At 44.0% G+C, this 22,276-nt stretch overlaps 1 protein-coding gene across 1 annotated transcript; it reads left to right on the top strand.

Annotated features, from left to right (window-relative positions):
- Positions 1–18,593: 18,593 nt before the first annotated feature.
- Positions 18,594–21,220, top strand: LOC121534678 (SLAM family member 5-like). The gene is made up of 4 exons (XM_041841264.2): positions 18,594–18,620; positions 19,637–19,936; positions 20,075–20,356; positions 21,024–21,220. The coding sequence occupies exons 2-4, from the start codon at positions 19,687–19,689 to the stop codon at positions 21,143–21,145; spliced, it is 654 nt and encodes a 217-aa protein (XP_041697198.2). The 5' UTR covers positions 18,594–18,620; positions 19,637–19,686; the 3' UTR covers positions 21,146–21,220.
- The last annotated feature ends 1,056 nt before the right edge of the window (positions 21,221–22,276 follow it).

The following is a 22,276-nucleotide window of genomic DNA, read 5'->3' as shown; positions in this document are numbered from 1 at the left end:
TTTTTTTTTTAGTCATTTAGCAGACGCTCTTATCCAGAGCGATTCACCCGATTCACCCGATACGACAAATGGCGCCCAACGTGGGGCTGGTCTGCATCTCTCCTTTGCTTCATTTGTAGCCGCCAAGCTAACTCAAGCTAACTCGGTCTGAAGTCATGACCAGACAAGGGTGAGTTTTTCCTCACAAGCTTTGTGAGATTGTTAGTTTTGATACTGCTTGTGTACACTGGAGAAATGTACCATACGACCGTGCCTCGTGTGGCGTTATTGCTGATAACTGGGGGTCTGGCTAATCATTATAAATTGTTGCACTGGTAGACAGGGCAAAAGGGGGGAGAGTAGGCTTGGAATTTTAGAGCAATCGATGGTAGAGATTAAGGCAGATATTGGCAGAATAAAGTCAGGAATACGTATGCAATTAGAGCATTGTGAATCTGTTAAAGACCTCGAAATGAGGCGACTCCTTAGGAGTGGGCCATAAATCCGGGCAACGCGCTAGTGTGGGGTCAGGTTGGTTCTGGGAACCATAAGGTGGACGATTATATGTATGTTTTGCTCATCTTATAGTCGACGGAGTATTCGTTTGGGGTAACCGCTCATATGATTATCCAGAACTTACGGCAGCATAAAGTTAGCAGGGGATATATGGACAATGATTTAGGCACAATGCAGGTTACTTATGGCGTGGTAGGCCGCAGTTAGCTAAAGGCTAAGGCTAATGTTAATGCTAAATGCTGGATTGGGTTTCATGCTACATGGTACATAGCGGCTAATGCTGAATGCTAATGCTAAATGCTAATTGTGTTGCGTGCTACATGCTAACGTGTCCTTAGAGGTCCTATTGCGATAGGATAAGCCTCTTAAAATATGTATGTGTGTGTAGAATTCAAAGTTCTACGCAAATGTGAGCTCTGTTATGTGTAATTGTGTGAGTATAAGGTATAAAATAGTGAAGCTGTAGCGTAATGCTATCGTTCTATTGTCTGGGAATCGTATCATTGAATGCATTTGCGCATGCGTTTAATTTTATGACACTTCACTACAAAACGTGGGAGTTGTAGTTTATGGCACGAGATTATGAGACGTTGGGTTCCGGTACTAAAAAACTACAAAACGTTGTTTGCTAAAACTACAAAACGGGATTGTGGGTAACGTGTCATATTTCTGGGGGGCTGTGTGCTGCAGGAATAGACACAGACGAGGGAACAAAGAGGAGAGATTTTAACGTGAATCTTATAGTTTAAAGCGGCTGTGTCACGCTCTGGCTCCGGGACTTTGTATTATTGAGCCAGGGTGTGTTCATTTTTGTTGTGTTTGGGGATTAGTTGGGTTGTTATTGGTTGTTTCATTGTTTGGTCCAGTGACTCCCAATCAGTGGTAACGAGTGTCAGCTGTCGGCTCGTTATCTCTGATTGGGAGCCATATTTAAACTGTCATTGTGCACCTTGGGGTTGTGGGTTTTTGTTCTATGTTCAGTCGTTGTCACTGAGGACTTCATGATCGTGTTTTGTTTTGTATTCTCGTGTGTTGCATTAAAGTCAATATGTTCGCTACCAACGCTGCGCTTTGGTCCTACTTCATAGACGGTCGTGACAGAAAAACCCACCACAACGAGACCAAGCAGCGTTTCCAGGAGTTGGATGACGAGTGGTGGAGACAGAAGAGCGAAGGTTGGGAGAGGACTATAGAGGCCTGGTCCACCGAGAGGAGAGACCCCCAGAAAATTTTTAGGGGGGGGCTCACGACGTCGGGGCAGCAGGAGTACGGGTTAGAGGAGTGCAGTAGGTTGGCAGAAAAGGCCGCCAGGTTAAGGGGGCCACTGGTCACGAAGGGGAAGGAAGATGTGGAGGCACGGCGAAGGGTACTGGGGTGTGTTACCAGTCCGGTCCGGCCCGTTCCTGATCCCCGTGTAGGGCCAGGGGTGTGTGTCCTCAGTGCGGTCCTGTCTGTTCCTGTTCCTCGCATGGAGCCTGTGGTGCGCGCCGCCAGCCCGACTCGGTCTGTTCCTGCTCCCTGCACCAAGTCTGTGGTGCGTTTCGTCGGCCCTGTCCGGCCCGTGCCTGCTCCCCACACCAAGCCAACGGTGTGCGTCGCTAGGCCAGCTCGACCTGTTCCGGCTCCCCGCACCAAGTCTGTGGTGCGTTTCGTCAGCCCTGTCCGGCCCGTCCCTGCTCCCCGCACCAAGCCAATGGTGCGCGTCGCCAGCCCAGCCCGGCCTGTCCCTGCTCTACGCACCAAGCCAAAGGGGTGCGTCGCCAGCCCAGCCCGGCCGGTTCCTGCTCCACGCATCAAAACTACGGTGTGCGTCGCCGGCCCAACCCGGACTGTTCCTGCCACTCGCACCAGGCTAAGGGTGCGAGTCGTCAACCTGGGTCAGCTCGTTCGGCTACTCGCACCAAACCAAGGGGGCGAGTCGTCAACCTGGTTCAGCCTATTCCTGCTACGCGCACCAAGCCAGGGGAGGCGAGTCGTCAGCCTGAGGAGGTCCGTTCCGGCTCACGCACCAAGCCGAGGATGCGTATCGTCAGCCAGGTCCGGTCCGTCCCTGCCTCACGCGCCAAGCTAGGGGTGCGCGTCATCAGTCCGGATCCAGCCAGCTGGGTGGGATCGGACCGGGGCCATTACGGGGGGATGGATGTAGGATGGTGGTCAAGCCCGGAGCCAGAGCCGGAGCCGCCTCCGAGGAGCAACACCCACCCAGCCCTCCCCTATTTGGGTTCTTTGAGGCGCAGTCGCAGTCCGCGCCTTTAGGGGGGGGGGTACTGTCACGCTCTGGCTCCGGGACTTTGTATTATTGAGCCAGGGTGTGTTCATTTTTGTTGTGTTTGGGGATTAGTTGGGTTGTTATTGGTTGTTTCATTGTTTGGTCCAGTGACTCCCAATCAGTGGTAACGAGTGTCAGCTGTCGGCTCGTTATCTCTGATTGGGAGCCATATTTAAACTGTCATTGTTCACCTTGGGGTTGTGGGTTTTTGTTCTATGTTCAGTCGTTGTCACTGAGGACTTCATGATCGTGTTTTGTTTTGTATTCTCGTGTGTTGCATTAAAGTCAATATGTTCGCTACCAACGCTGCGCTTTGGTCCTACTTCATAGACGGTCGTGACAGGCTGGTGTTTGAACATGAAACTATTTGTTGAGATGTAGTGAATTTATACATTAAATATATGTTGACGGAGTATAATGAATTAAATTAAATGACGGATTAAAATAAAATAAAAATGTTTTTGAGCGATCTATTTAGTTCTGAGTTTAGTCTTAGAGTGAATAATGGGTGAACGAAGGAATGTTGAATATGGTTGAGATAACTCAGTGATTGCAGTAACTACCAAAATCTTTTTCTGTGTCTCTGTTTTTGTCATATGAGAGGCGATAGGACGAGACGACAGGAGAGAGAGAGAGAGAAGGAGAGGGGTGCTGACGTAGCGTCACGTGACGCGGCAGAGGATCAAGTCAAAAAGGGCTTGAGACTGGTCTGGTTACAAAATCTTCTTTGATGTTATGACAATTTCACATAGGCTTGGCAAACTGATTCATTAAAAATTGCATTTTGGAGGCTATGTGCATCACTGGGGTTTAATTGCAGTTGTGTTGGGAATCAAGGACTGACATTATTCTGTAAAATAAAGATAATTAGGGGCTTATAGAGCAAGGGGTTATGGGAATTGTAGTAATGGTAGGGTTAGAGGCTTTGTTTTTAGGATTGTAGTCTGAAGTTGACTACTTGCATTTTCTTTCCTGATGGGTTGTGGTAAGATAGCCACTAATTGATAAATGGGTAAGATAGGATATAGAAATAAAAAATTGGTTTTAATTATTTATTATTTTTAAATGATTTTTTAATTGATTTTTTATTTTAATTATAAATGGTTTTTGAATAAAAAATTTAATAGATTTTTTTTCATATTCATAATCTATTGATTTTTTTTTTTTTTTTTTTTGGGGTTGTTTGGTTTATATTAATAATTGAAGGGGGGAAGCCATTGGCTATATAGTCTAAAATAAAATAATTCACGATAAAGGAATATAAAAGGGTTGTTACAATGGGGAGAAAGGACAGCAAGGCTATATAAAAGTCATTACACCGATTGATATAGTACAAAATAGTAACCCTTTAACTAAAGTATTGCTAGGTTATCCGGCAAATGAAACAAAAGTTGCCCTTCATTCTCAAACAAAAACTGATAAAATATTCCAGCGATAAGATAAACAAAGGTATAGAGAAGGTGACAGGAAAACTAATGGCAGAAGTTAGTACACCTTTCTCACATACGGATTCAGCGAAAAAACACCCACCTTATGAGAAGGAAGTAGAGCTTAGGGATGTTTATCCTCAGCTTCCAGTGATCATCCAGGAGGGTGATTGTTGCATCAGAGATGAAGACGAATAATAGATAGAGGACAAGCAGAAACGACAATGAAGATGAATCCAGAACTCCAGAAGGAAGAAAATGAGATGTCTGAAAGAGAAGAGTGAGGTTAAGGAAGATGGAACTTGAAGAAGATGATGAAGATCAGAGTGATTGAGAAGAGATCATGGGTGGATATGACTCTGTGATCAGAAGGAAGTTGGCAAGAGAGGAAAGAAGGATACTAGAGATTTGATCTCTGATGGAAGTTGAAGGAAGAAGGATACAAGAGATTCGAGTTCAGATGAAGACAGCGATAAAGAGGAGACTAAAGGTGCTGTGTATTCAAAAGGAGTTTATCCTACAAGGACTGGCACAGAGGAAAAGTAAGAAGATGATGGAAGATGTTATTTCGAGGACAGAACTTAGAATATAAGCTGTTGAAGAATCCTGATATGTCAACAAGAAAGAACAGGACGAAGAAACTCTCAAGAAACTCAATCATACAACTGGTGGAGAAGAGAAGCTTTGGTTAGGAAGAATCAGAGTGAACCAAATCAACAATCACTGTTACAGCTTCAACTGAACAATATCAAATGCAATGTACCAGCCACCAAGGGGGGTACCAGATGTTCCATATCCACAGCCAGTTTCTGGACAGACACAGAATTGGAGAGGAAGAGGAGGAAGATTTCAGCTACACTTCCAGCAACTTTCAGAAGACTGTTATAATTATGGACAGGTTGGTCACTTTACCTGTGAGTGCAATGGGCCAGGAGGAAACAACAGAGAACATTTTTAAGGAAGATACAGGGGCCAGTCAAGATCACCTGTTCTCCAGGTGAACCCTAAGGATTCTAGAGTGCCTAGAAGATACGAAGGGGGGTGTCAGCTGATAGCACCGATTAGAGAAGAAGAGAAAATATCTAACAATTGAAGTAAAACCAGAGGACTATGAGAAGTGATAGTGAATAGTGTAAAAGCTTTTATCTGTGTTCAGCCTAAAGAGGTTAAACATCTCACTATGTAGAATTAACTAATTAGGATAGGGAGTTGAGGTAGTAAAACAGTTAATTACTCTTAGGGAACCAATTGAGCTATGCTATAAGAACTCAAAGAGAAATTAAAATAGACATACTAATATTAAAAAATATACCTATTGCATTGTTGGGAAGAGATGCATTGTTTAAATTGAATTGTACAATAAGATGTACACTAAACGGCTGTCTGGTAGAATATTTTAAAAAGTAGGGTTTTTGGGAATCATATTTGCTTCAAAAGATAATATCATAGGAAGGATGATAATCTATTAGACTGCCTATTAGACAATCTGTCTGAAAAATAAAGTTAAAAGGGGTGACTGTTATTCTGGGTTACATTCTTACACCAAGAGATTTCAGGCTAGGCTAAAAGGTGTTTAGTCGTTTGCCAAGTCTGTGTGTAAAGAAGTCAGAAGCAGGTGGGGACTTTCCCAATCACATATCCTAAAAATTTGGTGGTAAAGGGATTTTGTGAATAAATCAGTGGAAAAGGTTTTTAAAGGTTAGGAGAAAAGATTAGATTAAAATAAGTTAGGAGAACTAGGTTGAAGGAACTCTAAGACAGTAAGCTAAGTTTCAAAGTTAGTAGTAAGAGAGAGAACAGTGGGGAAGGACATTTTAGAGTTGAGTGGGAAGATATGGTAGGAGTTTAGATCTGTTAGAAGCATGAGAAAGTATGTGTTGCTGAATGATAAGAGAAGATTGAGGGTGATTGAGTATCTATATTTACACTTTAGAGTAGGGAGATCAAGGTAATTATAGGTGTATTTTTATAATCAAAAGTTTGAAAGTTAGGACTGAGAGTTGGGAAAAAGTGACACTAGTGGTGATAGATGGAAGTACAAGTAAAGAGTTCAAAGCTTTGGGGAAACTAGAAGTAACAACAATGACATTAACACTTCAGTCTATTAAAACAACAGTGAGAAGCAATTTAACTCTTTCAACATTGATAGTTATTAAAGCCATAAATATATCGCATTTGATTATAAGGGAACCAATATCTCCAGCACCCATTTTAGGGGAACGCTGTATTTAGGGTTAGGATGGGGACGTTCCTCCCACATGGAGAGATAATTATGGAGAATAAGTATTGTTATCAGGACCAGGAGTAGAAGCTGTTGCACCTAATCAAAGGAGGTCAGGAAGAATATGTTACAGTAGTCACTCCAACAGTAAATAATACACAGAGTATATTGGTAACTTTCCCACTAGACGTAATTAAAGGTGGTAATACATCAACTAAGTCAACTACTTTAATGGTAACTTTGGAAGGGATTAATGATACGATGGCAATAGCAAATGTAGGAAGTACGACACCGACAACAACTTTTCTGAAATGAAAGGGGGTAGCAAGAAGGACTCAGGGGTTTATGTTACGAATTGGAGAGTGCTGTCAATGATAGTACGAATAGGGTTAAAATAGGAGAGCAGATAGTAGTAGAGAACAATATAGATTCATCTGAAATAGTGATACTATCATGGAGGTACAGGATGAGGTCTTTGATTTTAATGACAGACAAGGAGAGGTATCTGCAGTACCGCTCGTTAGGGGAAGAGAGAAACTAAATGGATGGGTTTGATTCTTCTGTTGTGAAAAATTAAAGATAGCAGGTAGGAATCTTTGGTTCCAGTAACTCATTCTGTAATATCAGTGAGGAATCTTGAGGGTCCATGTCTGTTGAGAATTCCAGTCAAACATGTTAGAGACGGTCGCTCGACCTCTATCAAGTATGTGTCAATCTTATGCTTTGTCATGACTGTGGTATCAGCAACAATCAGTAACCGATAAAATAATGTCGTTGTCAAAACATTTGTTTAAGCCTAGGTTTAGGTGTTATTGGGTTAAGTGAATTAACTTGTGTGCATTTGTTAGATGGGAAGAAAAAATCAGGTAACAGCGAGCCCTGAAGCATTTGAGGTGAAAGCAGTGAGGGCTAAAAGTTGTTTGGTTCTAATAAAACATATGAGGTAAGGGGTATGTTTATGGGAATATCAGATTGTGATGACTATATGATAACTTTGGGTGTGCATGACCTTAAGGGTAGTAATGACAAATATAATGTAACTTTTTATGTACCAGGTAGTAAGAAGAGCAGGAATTTGATGGTTAAAATATTAGCTTTTGCCTGACAATGGGACTATGGGGAATTTTAGAGATATTTGGAGGGTTTGTGGTGATAAAGTATATATATTCTTACCCTATGGATGGACAGGATGTTGTTACATGTCAACGTTGAAGCTTCCATATGAGGTTTTACCATTAAAAGAGGGGTAGCACCGGACACAGATACATTTAAATCTAGGTTTGAAATTGGATGAAAAGAGACATGGCGGCATGTCATAGTCTTCAAGCCTATCATTGAAGGATAAATCTAAGGGAGAAGGGGGGATTTTTTCCATGGTATGGTGTAACATTTGGGAAGATCATATTGATGATAATAGTTATACTTTGAGTCCAGATAGTTCAGATAGTTATATATGCATTGAAGAATATAATGGATGCATTTGGTAGATCTGAAGGAGCGGAAGTCAGCGAAGACTTGGTTGCAAGATCAGGTAGGCCAGTAGGGGCAGTGATGGTTCAAATTCTAGTTGCAGCTTTGATAACACTGTGTGTGATGTTTGTAATTTGTTACTGACCTTTGAGAAAGCTATGATATTGAGATAGGTTGGAGAGTGATGCCTGGAGACAACACTCAGATGCCGGTGTTGACTGTTCCTGATCTGGATGAAGATGGACAAGTGGAACTGAATGGATAAATATCATTTTTCATGTTTTGATATTTTTTTTTTTTTCAATATTAGGGTGATTTTGGTATGATTTTATGAATCAAAGGGGGGAAGTGTATGAATTAATAATTATCCTAGTTCATTATTCTATCATTTAATGTGATTCATACATCATTTATATATCATTTTTATATTCTTAGTTGATATTGATGTTTAATTTGAAAGTGTTGTTTTGCAAAAGATACTGTTTGGTCTTTCCTTTTCTTCCAGAAGCATTTGGGGGACATTTGGAGATTGAAATACTCAAACAAGGACAATATGAAAGGACAATGACTGGAGGAGATAAAACAAGGAGGGGTGGAAAGATTCCGATTCCATCATCAACAGTCCATTGGAAGTCGAGACTACGGGGAGATGAAGTGTAGTGGACTACATTCCAGTGTCTGCAATGAAATATAGACATATTTGATGTGTAATACATAATTGTGTCATACTCTTACGTATTAATTTTTGTAGAATGATGTTTGATGTTATTGGATACATGTGGGGATCTTAGATGTTTTTGTTTATTTCGGTGATGCTTAGGGACAGGGAGTCTAGGCAGGGAGAGGTCCACTATAGGGTCCAATGGGTTGACCAGCCTTAGAGTGGATATTTTTTGGATAGGATTTTGTTTGCAGGGGCTTACATGTGTATTTAATTGCATCATAGTTTCAAATGCATTTACATGGTTTATGAGTTTATCTGGAGTATCTAGGTGGTTGCCTGGGGCAGAGGGACCGTGAAAGAATTTTACTGTCTTGATTGATGGATGGATTTGGAACGAAGGTTGCCAGACAGTTTTTCGCTCTTACACTCCATAAAGATTTGTTCATATTTCATAGTAATGTATTGACACTTCATAAACAGTTATTCACATTTCATAGTAATGTATTCACACTTCATAAACAGTTATTCATATTTCATAGAAAGGTATTTACACTCTAGAGAAGAATGTTTTTGGTTTAATGTTAAAGATACTCAATAAGATAAATTGTTACTTGTCATAATCCTATTCTGTTTGTTTTCGAGACTTTTAGTTCGTCTCGAAGGGGGGAAATGTCGTGTATTAGGATTATGCCTTTGTTAAATGTTTTAAGTGGAACCAGAGAGGACGTTAATTTTAGTATCAAGAGGGAATGTTTTAGTGTAACGCCACATACAACAGACAGGAAGTGTGTTGTAGACAGGGGAGACTGGTGATTGGCCATAAGAGGGAGCCACCCACCTTTTTGCATTGTTTATAAGTAGGGGCTAAACGAAGAAGAAGTCAGAGCGGCCATTCTGAGGCGTCGCTCTCCGGGTGGGCATGTCACCTGTAACTTATGCTGAAAGCTTGTGATCTGAATAAACCTTATGATCAAGGTTCAGTATGAGCGGACTCCTTTGTTTATCAGCAATAATTGCCACCATTCACCCGATACGACAATGTCCTAGCATTAAACAATTGATTTAACCTTAGCTCAGAGATGCACAGTTAGAGACCAAGCATATATGCTATGTGCATTGTGAATAACATTTACCATTACACATTTTACTAAACAATAATTCAAGGAATATTCCTAAAAAATATGAGGACTACGGTTCGTATCCATTTAAAAGTAATCAGATTTATTACAGTTACTCGAGCGACAGGGAGGGGGAGTGGGAGCAGGCGTGACATAGAGATTACTTTTGTTTCCGTTTCTGTTTCTGTTCCCTGAACCGGTTACAACCCCTGCTGTACACTCACCATGAACAACACCAGCACACTGAATAATCTTGATTCTTTTCAAAAAATGTAATAGATTTAATAAACTAATGTTTCATAATCTATTTTTTATTTTATTGAGGACTCTTATTCCTCTCTATGCATCTCCATGCTGCTTTAACACATTAAGGTGTGTTTGTGTCTACTTCAAGTTTTAATGTCACATGCACAAGTACAGTGAAATGCCTTTCTTTGAAACTCAAAACCCAACAATGCTATAATCAATATCAATGTATTACTAGAAATAAGAAATAAGAATAAGAAATATGAAAGTCAGTAAGCATACTAAATACAGGAAATATTTAAAAAGACAGTTCCAATACCATATTTACATGTGCAGGGATACTGGAGTGATGGAGGTAGATATGTATAGGGGTAAGGGGACTAGGCAACAGGATATAAGATAACCAGAGTAGCAGCAGCTTGCATGTGAGTGGGTGTGCGGGTGTGTAGAGTCAGAATCAAATCAAATCACATTTATTTATGAAGCCATTTTTACATCAGCAAATGTCACAAAGTGCTTATACAGAAACTCAGCCTAAAACCCCAAACAGCAAGCAATGCAGATGTAGAAGCATGGTGGCTAGGAAAAACGCCCTAGAAAGGCAGGAACCTAGGTGTCTTGTTTTGTATGCTTTGTACAAAATAATAAAATGCAGGATATTTATAAACGTAGCTCTTTATTAACTAGCTATAACTGGCATGTCCATGTGTCTCTGGCCATGATCATCTTAGAATGACCTCACCACCTGGGTGGTCTTAACCAATCATAGCACAGTATGGTATGACAGTATAATGAATCCAATTACAATTCAGTATGCTGACACATATGAATATTACATCCCCCTTCTTTTAAAAAAAAAGAAAAAATATGTAGAACAATAAAGCGTTTCTTTTGAATATATGCTCTGTAGTTTGAACTCGAGGTAAGTAACCATTTAAACTGCACCAACTGCATCAACATAACAGACAAACAATGATTCAGCATACTGTTACTTTTAGAACAAATATTTCTCAGCAACTCAGCTTTTCACTGTAGCAATGACATCTCAACATATCAAACAAATACCATACCAAAGCATTTCAAGTTAACTTTCAATAACAAGTTTACAGTCTGGAACTCTTTTAGGGCAGTGATCCGCCTACACCCTTTGACATTTCACAGGTCTAGGACAGCTCTAGGCTTGACCTCTCTTCCTGACCTTGTGTGATATGAAGCTGAGCATGCTTCTGTGTCAGTCAACAGTTCTTGTGGTGTTGCAGGTAAGTATGGTGTATGTTGTGTTGTGTCTGTGTTTAGTCCACCCCGTTCTCTTTCAGGGGGAACAGTTCATCTCGTCAGTGTGTTGTTCTTTTGTGTTCAGTAGGTGACGACGATTGCGGCGGTACACCGCTCCTTCTGCGGTGCGAACGAGATATGAACGTTCAGTGTCAGCTGGTTGGATGACGACTGCTGGCTTCCAGTAGCCATGCTCCTCGATTCTAACTGACTCTCCGTCGTTCAGTGGTGGCAGTGGTCTGGCTGACCTGTCGTAGTATCGCTTTTGCTGTTGTTGTCTCTGTGCACGTTTTGCATGCACTTCCTTGTAGCTGACGACCTCAGGTTGCAGCTGCTGGTTGGTGCTGGGAAGGATTGAAGCGAAGTCTGCGGCTCATCAACAGCTGGGCTGGTGATTTGAAGTTGTCAACTGGAGTGTTGCGGTATTCAAGGAGACTGAGGTAGGGGTCTCTCTTGTCTGCTTTTGCTTTGTCCATGAGTGATTTAACGATCTGCACAGATTTTTCAGCAAGGCCATTACTTTGAGGGTAATGTGGGCTTGTGGTGACGTGTGTGAACTCCCATGCTTTTGTGAAGGATTCAAACTCATTTGATTTGTAACAGGGGCCATTGTCAAATATTAAAGTCTCTACAATGCCATGCCTGGCAAAGGCTGCTTTCAGCTTGTGTATCACAGCTGCAGATGTGGTGCTGTGAAGCTTGTCGAGTTCGAAGTATCTGCTGTAGTAGTCCACTGTTATAATGTAGTCCTCGTTGTTCCACGTGAACAGATCGGTTGCCACGACCTGCCAGGGTCGGTCTGGGATACGGTGAGGTAACATTGGCTCTTTGGTGTTTGAGGGGCGTCGTTCAAGACTGGTGGTGTATTTACCAACCATGTCCTCTATTTGTTTGCACATTCCGGGCCAAACAAAATGTCCCGTGCTCTCTGTTTGCACTTTTCCATGCCCATGTGTCCAGCATGGATCTTTGTCAAAATCTCTTCTCTGAGACTGGTAGGAATGATGATTTTCTCTCCTTTGAAAATTATTCAGTTGATCTGTGATAGTTCGTCACGATGGTTCCAGAACTCTGAGACGCTCTGAGGGCATTTTCTCCTCTCCTCAGGCCATCCTGACTGTATGACTTTCCTCAGCTGTGTGAGTTGTCTGTCTTTTTCTGTTTCTGCTCGGATCTCCTTCAGTTTTGTGTCACTAACTGGTAATAATAATATAATATGCCATTTAGCAGACGCTTTTATCCAAAGCGACTTACAGTCATGCGTGCATACATTTTTTTTGTGTATGGGTGGTCCCGGGATCGAACCCACTACCTTGGCGTTACAAGCGCCGTGCTCTACCAGCTGAGCTACAGAGGTACACAGTGTGGTACACAGTGTGCACCTGCATGTCCATGCCTTCACTGAGGCTGCTGTCCTTGTAGGTAAGGAACTTCCTGGAGAGTGTGTCTGCGACAGGGATGTCTTTGCCTGGACGGTGAGTGATTGTGAAGTCGTATTTTTGTAGTTGAAGGATCATTCTCTGTAGCCTTGGCGGGGCTGCGGCTAACGGTTTCCTCATGATTGACTCGAGGGGCTTGTGGTCTGATTCCACAATGACTTGTCGTCCATAGACATACTGATGGAAACGCTTACATCCGAACAGAATGGCGTACAGCTCCTTTTCGATTTGAGCGTAGTTGATTTCACAGTCTGTGAGAGATTTGGAAGCGTAGCCGATGGGTTTTCCTTCTTGCAGTAGCACTGCCCCTAGTCCATACTTTGACGCGTCCACCTGGAGTCTGAGCTCTTTGTTGGGGGTCGTAGTAGGCAAGGATTGGTCCTGGTTCTCTCGTGATCAAGTCTTTCACTTTCTGGAAAGCGATGTCGTGTTGGTTGTCCCAGAGGAACTCACTGGACTGCTTTAGCAGCTGACGCAGGGGTGCATTAGCATTGGAGAGGCTGGGTGCGAACTTGGCTAAGTAGTTGACCATGCCAAGCACTGTTTCCAGCTCTGCGCGGTTCTTTGGTGGCTCCATTTCCTTTATGGCTGAGATCTTCTGCGGATCTGGCTTGATTCCATTCGCTGTGAGAAGATGCCCGAAGTAGCTGACCTCTGTAGCGCCGACTGTGCTCTTCTCGGGGTTGAGCCGGACTCCTCTCTCGCGGGACCTTTGCAGCATCGCGTTGAGGTTTCTGTCGTGTTCCTCTTTGGTTCGACCATAGACAAGGATGTCGTTCCACAATTGCCACGACTCCATCGAGGCCTTCATACACCTCGTCGATCTTTCGCTGAAACTTCGTCTTGGGCTGAGATAATCCCAAAAGGCAGGCGACGGAACCTGTGGCGTCCAAACGGTGTGTTGAACATTGTGAGCTTAGATGACTCTTCTGTGAGCTTGATAGCCCAGTAGCCTGATCTGGCGTCCATGACACTGAAGTAGCGTGCGCCCGCTAGCTTGTGTGTGATGCCATCTAGCGTCGGTAAGGGGTAATGGGGGCGTTTGATAGCCTTGTTCAAGTCTCTTGGGTCGAGACATACTCTGAGCTTGCCTGTGCATGGTTTCTCCACCACCACTAACGCTTTGACCCAATCCGTCGGTTCTGTAACCTTGGTGACGATGTCAGATTGCTCCATGCTCTCCAACTCTTTCTTCAGACGGGCGCTGAGAGCAAGTGGAATCTTTCTCGGTGGGTAGACCACAGGGGTTGCGTCTGGGTCAAGGTGAATGGTACATTCTCCTGGGAATAGTCCTATTCCTGTAAAAACATCAGCAAACTCCTCCATGACATTCTCTATCTCTACTGGTGCTGTCACTGATAAAACTAGCTTGATAAGGTCCATGTCTAAACATGCTTTAAGACCTAGCACTGCAGGTGCTCGAGTGTCAACAACGTAAAAGTCCAACATCATGTCCCTTTCCTTGTATTTGCATTTGAGAGTGCATGTGCCTTTTACTGGGAGCTGTTCACCACCATAACCAGTCAGTCTGCGCATGGTGGGCTGTAGCTCACACTCAGATGTCAAGCTTCTGTACTTACTCAGAGGAATAATGTTTACTTGTGCACCAGTGTCTAGTTTGAATTTTAGCTCTGTGCCTTGTCTTCCTATCTCAATGTCAGCAAAGGCTTGCTCTGTCTCTGATATCTGACTTTTCTGTGTCACTGAATCAATAAACAGTTCATCAGCATTTGACTCTTTGATTGACATTTCATCTTCACTCACTGTATGTACTGTTTTTCCACGGTAAACTCTGCACACTTTTGCAAAGTGATTCCATTTTCCACATTTAGTACACTGTTTGCCTTTAGCTGGGCAATTCCCCTGTTCGCCATGCACTTTGTAGCCACAATATCCACATGTTTTGGGGGCGTTTGGAGTCTGTGTCGCTCTGTTTTGGAGTTCTGTCTGTCTCCGTTCTGAAACATGCTCTCTGGGCACTGGAGGTGTGCTTTGATGTCTGCCTGACTGCGTGCACTGCTTGTTCACGTGATGCGCTCGTGCTGCCGCCTGAAATGGTTTTCATCTGAACCTGTGCTAGCTCGTGAGATCTGGCTATGTCGATAGCTTTGTCCAGCGTTAACTCTGATCCAACATTCAAAAGTTTCTCTCTCACTGCGCGGTGAGTGTATTCCAAATACAATACGGTCCCTGACCATCTCATCCTTGTTTGCATAATCACAGTCTTTCACAAGCAGACGCAGCTCAGTGACAAACTGTTCAAACGATTCGCTAGCGCCTTGTACTTTCTCATGGAATTTGTACCTAGCGAAAATTATATTGGTCTTTGGCACAACATATGCTTCAAAACGATCGTAGTATGTTTTCAGTACCTTTGATTCAGCCTCGGTAAGTGTCCATGTGTTGTAAATGTCTCTCCCTTTTTCACCGATCCAGAGGAGCAGGTAGCTGCACTTTCCCTCTTCTCCTCTTTCCTTCAGAGGACCCGTGAACATCAGCTCCACATGCTGTTTGAACTTACGCCATGCATCGGGTAGATTTGTAGACCCCCAATCCATTCGAGGTGAAGGAACTCCAGCAAAATCCATCTTTTAGTCCTTTTACTCTGACACCATGTCTTGTTTTGTATGCTTTGTACAAAATAATAAAATGCAGGACATTTATAAACGTAGCTCTTTATTAACTAGCTATAACTTGCATGTCCATGTGTCTCTGGCCATGATCATCTTAGAATGACCTCACCACCTGGGTGGTCTTAACCAATCATAGCACAGTATGGTATGACATTATAATGAATCCAATTACAATTCAGTATGCTGACACATATGAATATTACACTAGGAAGAAACCTAGAGAGGAATCAGGCTCTGAGGGGTGGCCAGTCCTGTTCTGGCTTTGCCGGGTGGAGATTATAAGAGTACATGGCCATTAAGGCCAGATTGTTCTTCATGATGTTCAAACATACATAGATGACCAGCAGGGTCAAGTAATAATCACAGTGTGTCACGATCGTCTAGAACAGGAGACCAATGCGCAGCGTTGCGAGTGAACATAGTATATTTATTAAATACTCACACGAGCAAAACAAACAAACAACGAATCCGTGACGTCTGTGGTACAACACGCACACACACGAACAAAATCCCACAACCCGAAAGGAAAACAGATAGATTAAATATGGCTCCCAATCAGAGACAAACAGCCGACAGCTGACACTCGTTTGCCTCTGATTGGGAGTCACACCGGCAAACATAGAAAATAAACCACCTAGAACACCCACCAGAGAAACCGAAAACATAGAATGAACACACCCTGGTTCAACATAATGAGTCCCCGAACCAGGGTGTGACAGTACCCCCTAAAGGCGCGGACTGGACCGCGCCTAAATACGAGCAAAACAGGGGAGGGCTGGGTGGGCATTCTTCCTCGGCGGCGGGTCCTGCTCGGGCTTGATCCCCACTTCCTCTCCAACCCCCCAAAGTACTCCTGGTCCTGTCTAGCCCCGCTGGCCGGAGCCGGACTGACGACACGCGCCCCTGGCTAGTGCGTGGAGCAGGAATGGACCGGAATGGGCTGGCGACGCACACCACTGACTTGGTGCGGAGAGCAGGGACGAGCCGGACAGGGCTGACGAGACGCACCACAGACTTGGCGCGGGAAGCTTGGATGGGCCGGACTGGGCTGGCGACGCGCACCGTATCCCTGGTGCGAGTGGCGGAACAGGCCGGGTCGGGCTGGCGACGCGCACCGTATCCCTGGTGCGAGTGGCCGGAACAGGCCGGGTCGGGCTGGCGACGCGCACCGTATCCCTGGTGCGAGTGGCCGGAACAGGCCGGGTCGGGCTGGCGACGCGCACCGTATCCTTGGTGCGAGTGGCGGAACAGGCCGGGTCGGGCTGGCGACGCGCACCGTATCCCTGGTGCGAGTGGCCGGAACAGGCCGGGTCGGGCTGGCGACGCGCACCGTATCCTTGGTGCGGGGAGCAGGCACAGGCCGGGCTGGGCTGGGGACGCGCACCACAGGCTCCATGCGAGGAACAGGAACAGACAGGACCGCACTGAGGACACACACCCCTGGCCCCTACACGGGGATCAGGAACGGGCCGGACCGGACTGGTAACACACCCCAGTACCCTTGGCCGTGCCTCTACACCTTCCTTCCCCTTCGTGACCAGTGGCCCCCTTAACCTGGCGGCCCTATCTGCCAACCTCCTGCACTCCTCCAACCCGTACACCTGCTGCCCCGACGTCGTGAGCCCCCCCCTAAAAATTTTCTGGGGGTCTCTCCTCCCCGTGGACCAGGCCTCCATCATTCTCGCCATTCTCGCTCCTCTGTTTCCAATTATCGCCCTTCAGCTCCTGGACACGCTGCTTGGTCTGGTCTTGGTGGGATTTTCTGTCACGATCGTCTAGAACAGGAGACCAATGCGCAGCGTTGCGAGTGAACATAGTATATTTATTAAATACTCACACGAGCAAAACAAACAAACAACGAATCCGTGACGCCTGTGGTACAACACGCACACACACGAACAAAATCCCACAACCCGAAAGGAAAACAGATAGATTAAATATGGCTCCCAATCAGAGACAAACAGCCGACAGCTGACACTCGTTTGCCTCTGATTGGGAGTCACACCGGCAAACATAGAAAATAAACCACCTAGAACACCCACCAGAGAAACCGAAAACATAGAATGAACACACCCTGGTTCAACATAATGAGTCCCCGAACCAGGGTGTGACACAGTGGTTGTAGAGGGTGCAACAGTTCAGCACCTTAGGATGTCAGTTGGCTTTTCATAGCAAAGCATTCAGAGGTCGAGACAGCAGGTGTGGGACAAGGTAGCACGTCCGTTGAACAGGTCAGGGTTACATCGCCGCAGGCAGAACAGTTGAAACTGGAGCAGCAGCACGACCGGGTGGACTGGGGACAGCCAGGAGTCATCAGGACGGGTAGTCCTGAGGCATGGTCCTAGGGCTCAGGTCCTCCGGGAGAAGAGAGAGAAAGAGATGGGAGAATTAGAGGGAGCATACTTAAGTTCACACAGGACACTAGATATAACAGGAGGCTTACACCAGATAGGACAGACTGACCCTAGCCTCCAGCACATAGACTATTGCAGTATGAATACTGGAGGCTGACAGGGGGGGGTCGGGGGACACTGTGGCCCCGTCTGATGATACCCCCGGACAGGGCCAACCAGGCAGGATATAACCCCACCCACTTTACCAAGGCACATCCCCCACACCACTCAACAGACCAACTTACCACCCTGAGATAAGGCTGAGTATATCCCACAAAGATCTCCTCCACCGCACAAGCCCGAGGGGGCAAACCGGACAGGATGATCACGTCAGTGACTCAACCCACTCAAGTCGAGTATAGCGAAAAAAGCCTGGCACGAAGTGACGTACCCCTCCTAGGGACATTATGGGAGAGCACTAGTAAGCCAGTGACTCAGCCCCCGTAATAGGGTCAGAGGCAGAGACAGCAAGGGCGGTTCGTCGCTCCAGTGCCTTTCCGTTCACCTTCGCACCCCTGGGCCAGTCTACACTCAATCATAGGATCTGCTGAAGAGATGAGTCTTCAGTAAAGTCTTAAAAGTTGAGACAGAGTCTGCGTCGCTCACATGGATAGGCAGACCATTCCATAAAAATGGAGCTCTATAGGAGAAAGCCCTGCCTCCAGCTGTTTGCTTAGAAATTCTAGGGACAATAAGGAGGCCTTCGTCTTGTGACTGAAGCGTACGTGTATAGGTATGCACGGCAGGACCAAATAAGGAGAGATACTGAAGGGGAAACTTTTCCCTACCGGCCCCTGTCAGTGTGGTATAAGCCAGAAAAGAGAAGTTGCTCAACAGGAAACACAGACATTTCAAACGTTGATCTGTCCATCCGTCCATCTACCCATCTATCATATTCATTGGAGCGCCACCTCAACACCATGTCTCTCCTTTTTAGGGTTTGGATTGCTGTCCTGCATAGCATCATCAGGTAGGCTTGTGTGTATCTCTCAGGTTCTATTGTGTGGACCTCATAAAGAGCAGCAATGCAATGGTAAATGAAGACATACTGACAGGCAAATATTGGACGGCTTCTGATTCATCCATCTTGTAATTATTATTGTCTGAGAGGAATTCTGGCATTTTTATAATGAAAGGAAAAACATATTTAAGTATATTGTTTTAAAAAGATACTGGATGTCTGTATTAGAATATAACTAATACTGAAGTTGAAGCCAAGACACCATTATTTGACAATTAGGACAGTATTTTTAAAGACTACAATCACAGTCCAGAAGCTTCTGTTGATGTGCAGGATTCTCTACTTTGTGCACAGTCTCTGCTCTAGTCATAGAGAACAGGCTACTCAGGCAAATTGTGCTCGTTTAATAAAGTCAGATCTAAGATGAATCAATGTCTGCAACATCACATAATGATAGTGTTCTACATAATTTTATATAATAGCATAGTATATCGTTACTGGAAGACAAAAACACCATCCCATTTCTTATGAGATTTTAGAATTGTGAACGCTTGCAGCGGACCACTAGGCAAAAGATGTGCTTTGATTGAAGCTAAACACAGGTAGACTATGCTACATGATTGAAGCTAAACACAGGTAGGCTATGCTACATGATTGAAGCTAAACACAGGTAGGCTATGCTACATGATTGAAGCTAAACACAGGTAGGCTATGCTACATGATTGTGCAAAACACAGGTAGGCTATGCTACATGATTGAAGCTAAACACAGGTAGGCTATGCTACATGATTGAAGCTAAACACAGGTAGGCTATGCTACATGATTGAAGCTAAACACAGGTAGGCTATGCTACATGATTGAAACTAAACACAGGTAGGCTATGCTACATGATTGTGCAAAACACAGGTAGGCTATGCTACATGATTGAAGCTAAACACAGTGCCCTAATTAATACTTGTGGAATTATGGATTCATCCTCTTCATTTCATCCTCATCACATGAAGGCCTCTGTGTGTTTATTTCAGAGCCCAGTGCCGAGACCCCTGTGTTTGTGTTGAAGGGACAGGATGTTCGCATGGATGTCAAGACAAATATCACACTGGAAAATATTGATAGGCTATTTTGGAAGTTTGACACAGCAATCAATGTTGCAAAGTACCCCCCAAAAGTAACCTTTGAAAGGTACAAAGGTAGGGCTGAAATTGTTGAGGGAAACTTCTCTCTGCTACTGAAGAACCTACAGGAAGGAGACAGTGGATGTTATACTGCAGTAGTGTCTGGTAACAAAGACACCATCATTGCTACATACATGTTGGTAGTTCAAGGTTTGTTTTCCCTCATTATTTGTTGTTGTTCTTCTTGTTGTTGTTTTGGTAGCACTTTGTTTGACTAAACGTTTTCTACTGGTATACAACCCTTGTTTTCTTTCCTGTTTCTTACCCTGTTTGTCTATGTGTTTTCAGAGAGAGTTGAGCCTCCGGTCCTGACAGTGAACTCTGTCTGCTCCATCAATGGCACCTGTAATGCGACTGTGTCCTGCAGAGGCCAGAACACCTCTGTCACCTCCATCTGTAACAACAGCACCTGCTCTCAGGTGGGAGGAGAGAGTAGAGGGGCTGAGACCTCCACTGTCCCCCTGCTCTCTGTCTATGTGGCAGGGGGTTCCATCATCTGTAACCACAGCAACCAAGTCAGCTGGGCCAAAGACACCAAGCAGATAGTGGAACTCTGTCCAATGACATCTGGTAAGACACACAAATACACATCTCAAATATTGTATGTCAGTTATACACGGAGTGTACAAAACATTAAGAACACCTTCCTAATATTGAGTTGCACCCCCACTTTTCCCCTCAGAACAGCCTCAATTTGTAAGAGCATGGACTCTACAAGGTGGCCCATGTTGACTCCAGTGCTTCCCACAGTTGTCTCAAGTTGGCTGGATGTCCTTTGGTTGGTGGACCAATCTTGATATACACGGAAAACTGTTGAGCATGAAAAACCTAGCAGCGTTGCAGTTCTTGACACAAACTGGTGCGCCTGGCACGTACTAACAAACCCCGTTCAAAAGGCACTTCAATCTTTTGTCTCACCCTCTGAATGGCACACATACACAATCCATGTCTCAATAGTCTCAAGGCTTAAAAATCCTTCTTTAACCCGTCTCCTCCCCTTCATCTAGACTGATTGAAGTGGATTTAACATGTGACATCAATAAGGGATCATAGTTTTCACCTGGATTCACCTGGTCAAACTATGTCATGGAAGATCAGGTGTTCTTAATGTTTTGTACATTCTGTGTATTAATGGAAGAACTGTAACCTTGTTCCCAGGCTAATTGCAAACAGGAGGAAGTGTCTGATCTGCCAGACTAGAGGAACTGTAACATATTGTCTGTTTGTTGTAAACCAGTGTCTCCCCCTGCTGGCATGTCTGTGTACATGTCGAAGATCATCCTGCTGTCTGTGGGGCTGGCCATCATGATCTCTGCTGTCATCACTGTCCACATCAGGGACAGATTCCACAATGGATAGAATCGTGTGAACTGTATTATTTTCTAGCTTAGACAAAATTATTCCTGCTCTGTGTCACAGTAAGGTCATGAAAGTACTTTTAAAATGTTTTAGTTGCTACATAATATAACTTAACATAACGTAAGGTAGCATAACATAAAATGGCTTGTCATAATATAGCGTAACATAGCACAGCATAGCATACCGTATCACATGTTTTTGGTCCATTTGTTTCTGTTTAATTCCCAGTATGATTAAATCAAATCAAATCAAAACAAAAATGTTTTGTCTCATGCTTCGAAAACAACAGGTGTAGACTAACAGTGAAATGCATACTGACGGGTCATCAAGATCCAAAACAAAAAATAGAAATCGTTACAAGCTTTAAATATCGAAACAGAATGACATTGCACATCTCACTGTTAATATCCTCACTAGAATTAGGTTTTGATGTACGGCCACTCTGATAATTTTCGCCATTCCTGTCCAAATCATCCTAAAGTATCTCAAAATTGATTGTGTAACTCAAATAAGTTACTTATACATTATTTGGACATGATTTGGAAAATGCTAATATAGGTACCATTGACGTGCATTGATTGCCCTGGGGGCAGTTTGCCCCATACACACTGACTTTACATTTTATTAAAAAATGATTTAAAATGTTCTCTCTAACCAAGTGGATTATTTATCTTCAGGCTCCCTTACTGGTATATACAGAGTGTAGAAACATTAATAACACCTGCTCTTTCCATGACATAGACTGACCAGGTGAATCCAGGTGAAAGATATGATCCCTTAATGATGTCACTTGTTAAATAATAATAATATGCCATTTAGCAGACACTTTTATCCAAAGCGACTTACAGTCATGTGTGCATAAATTTTTACGTATGGGTGGTCCCGGGGATCGAACCCACTACCCTGGCGTTACAAGCGCCATGCTCTACCAATTGAGCTACAGAGGACCACTTGTGTAGTCAGTGTAGATTAAGGGGAGGAGACAGTTTAAAGAAGGATTTTTTAAGCCTTGAGACAATTGAGACATGGATTGTGTATGTGCGCTATACAGAGTGTGAACGGGCAAGAGATTGATTTTGTTACTTATTTACTTGTGATTCGTGTCACATATTTCCATTTTGGGATAGTTCT

This window comes from Coregonus clupeaformis, chromosome 21 (genome assembly GCF_020615455.1).
Source record: "Coregonus clupeaformis isolate EN_2021a chromosome 21, ASM2061545v1, whole genome shotgun sequence".
Lineage (NCBI taxonomy): Eukaryota > Metazoa > Chordata > Actinopteri > Salmoniformes > Salmonidae > Coregonus > Coregonus clupeaformis.
Note: the sequence above shows the minus strand (reverse complement) of the source record. Positions and strands in the feature narration are given on the sequence as shown.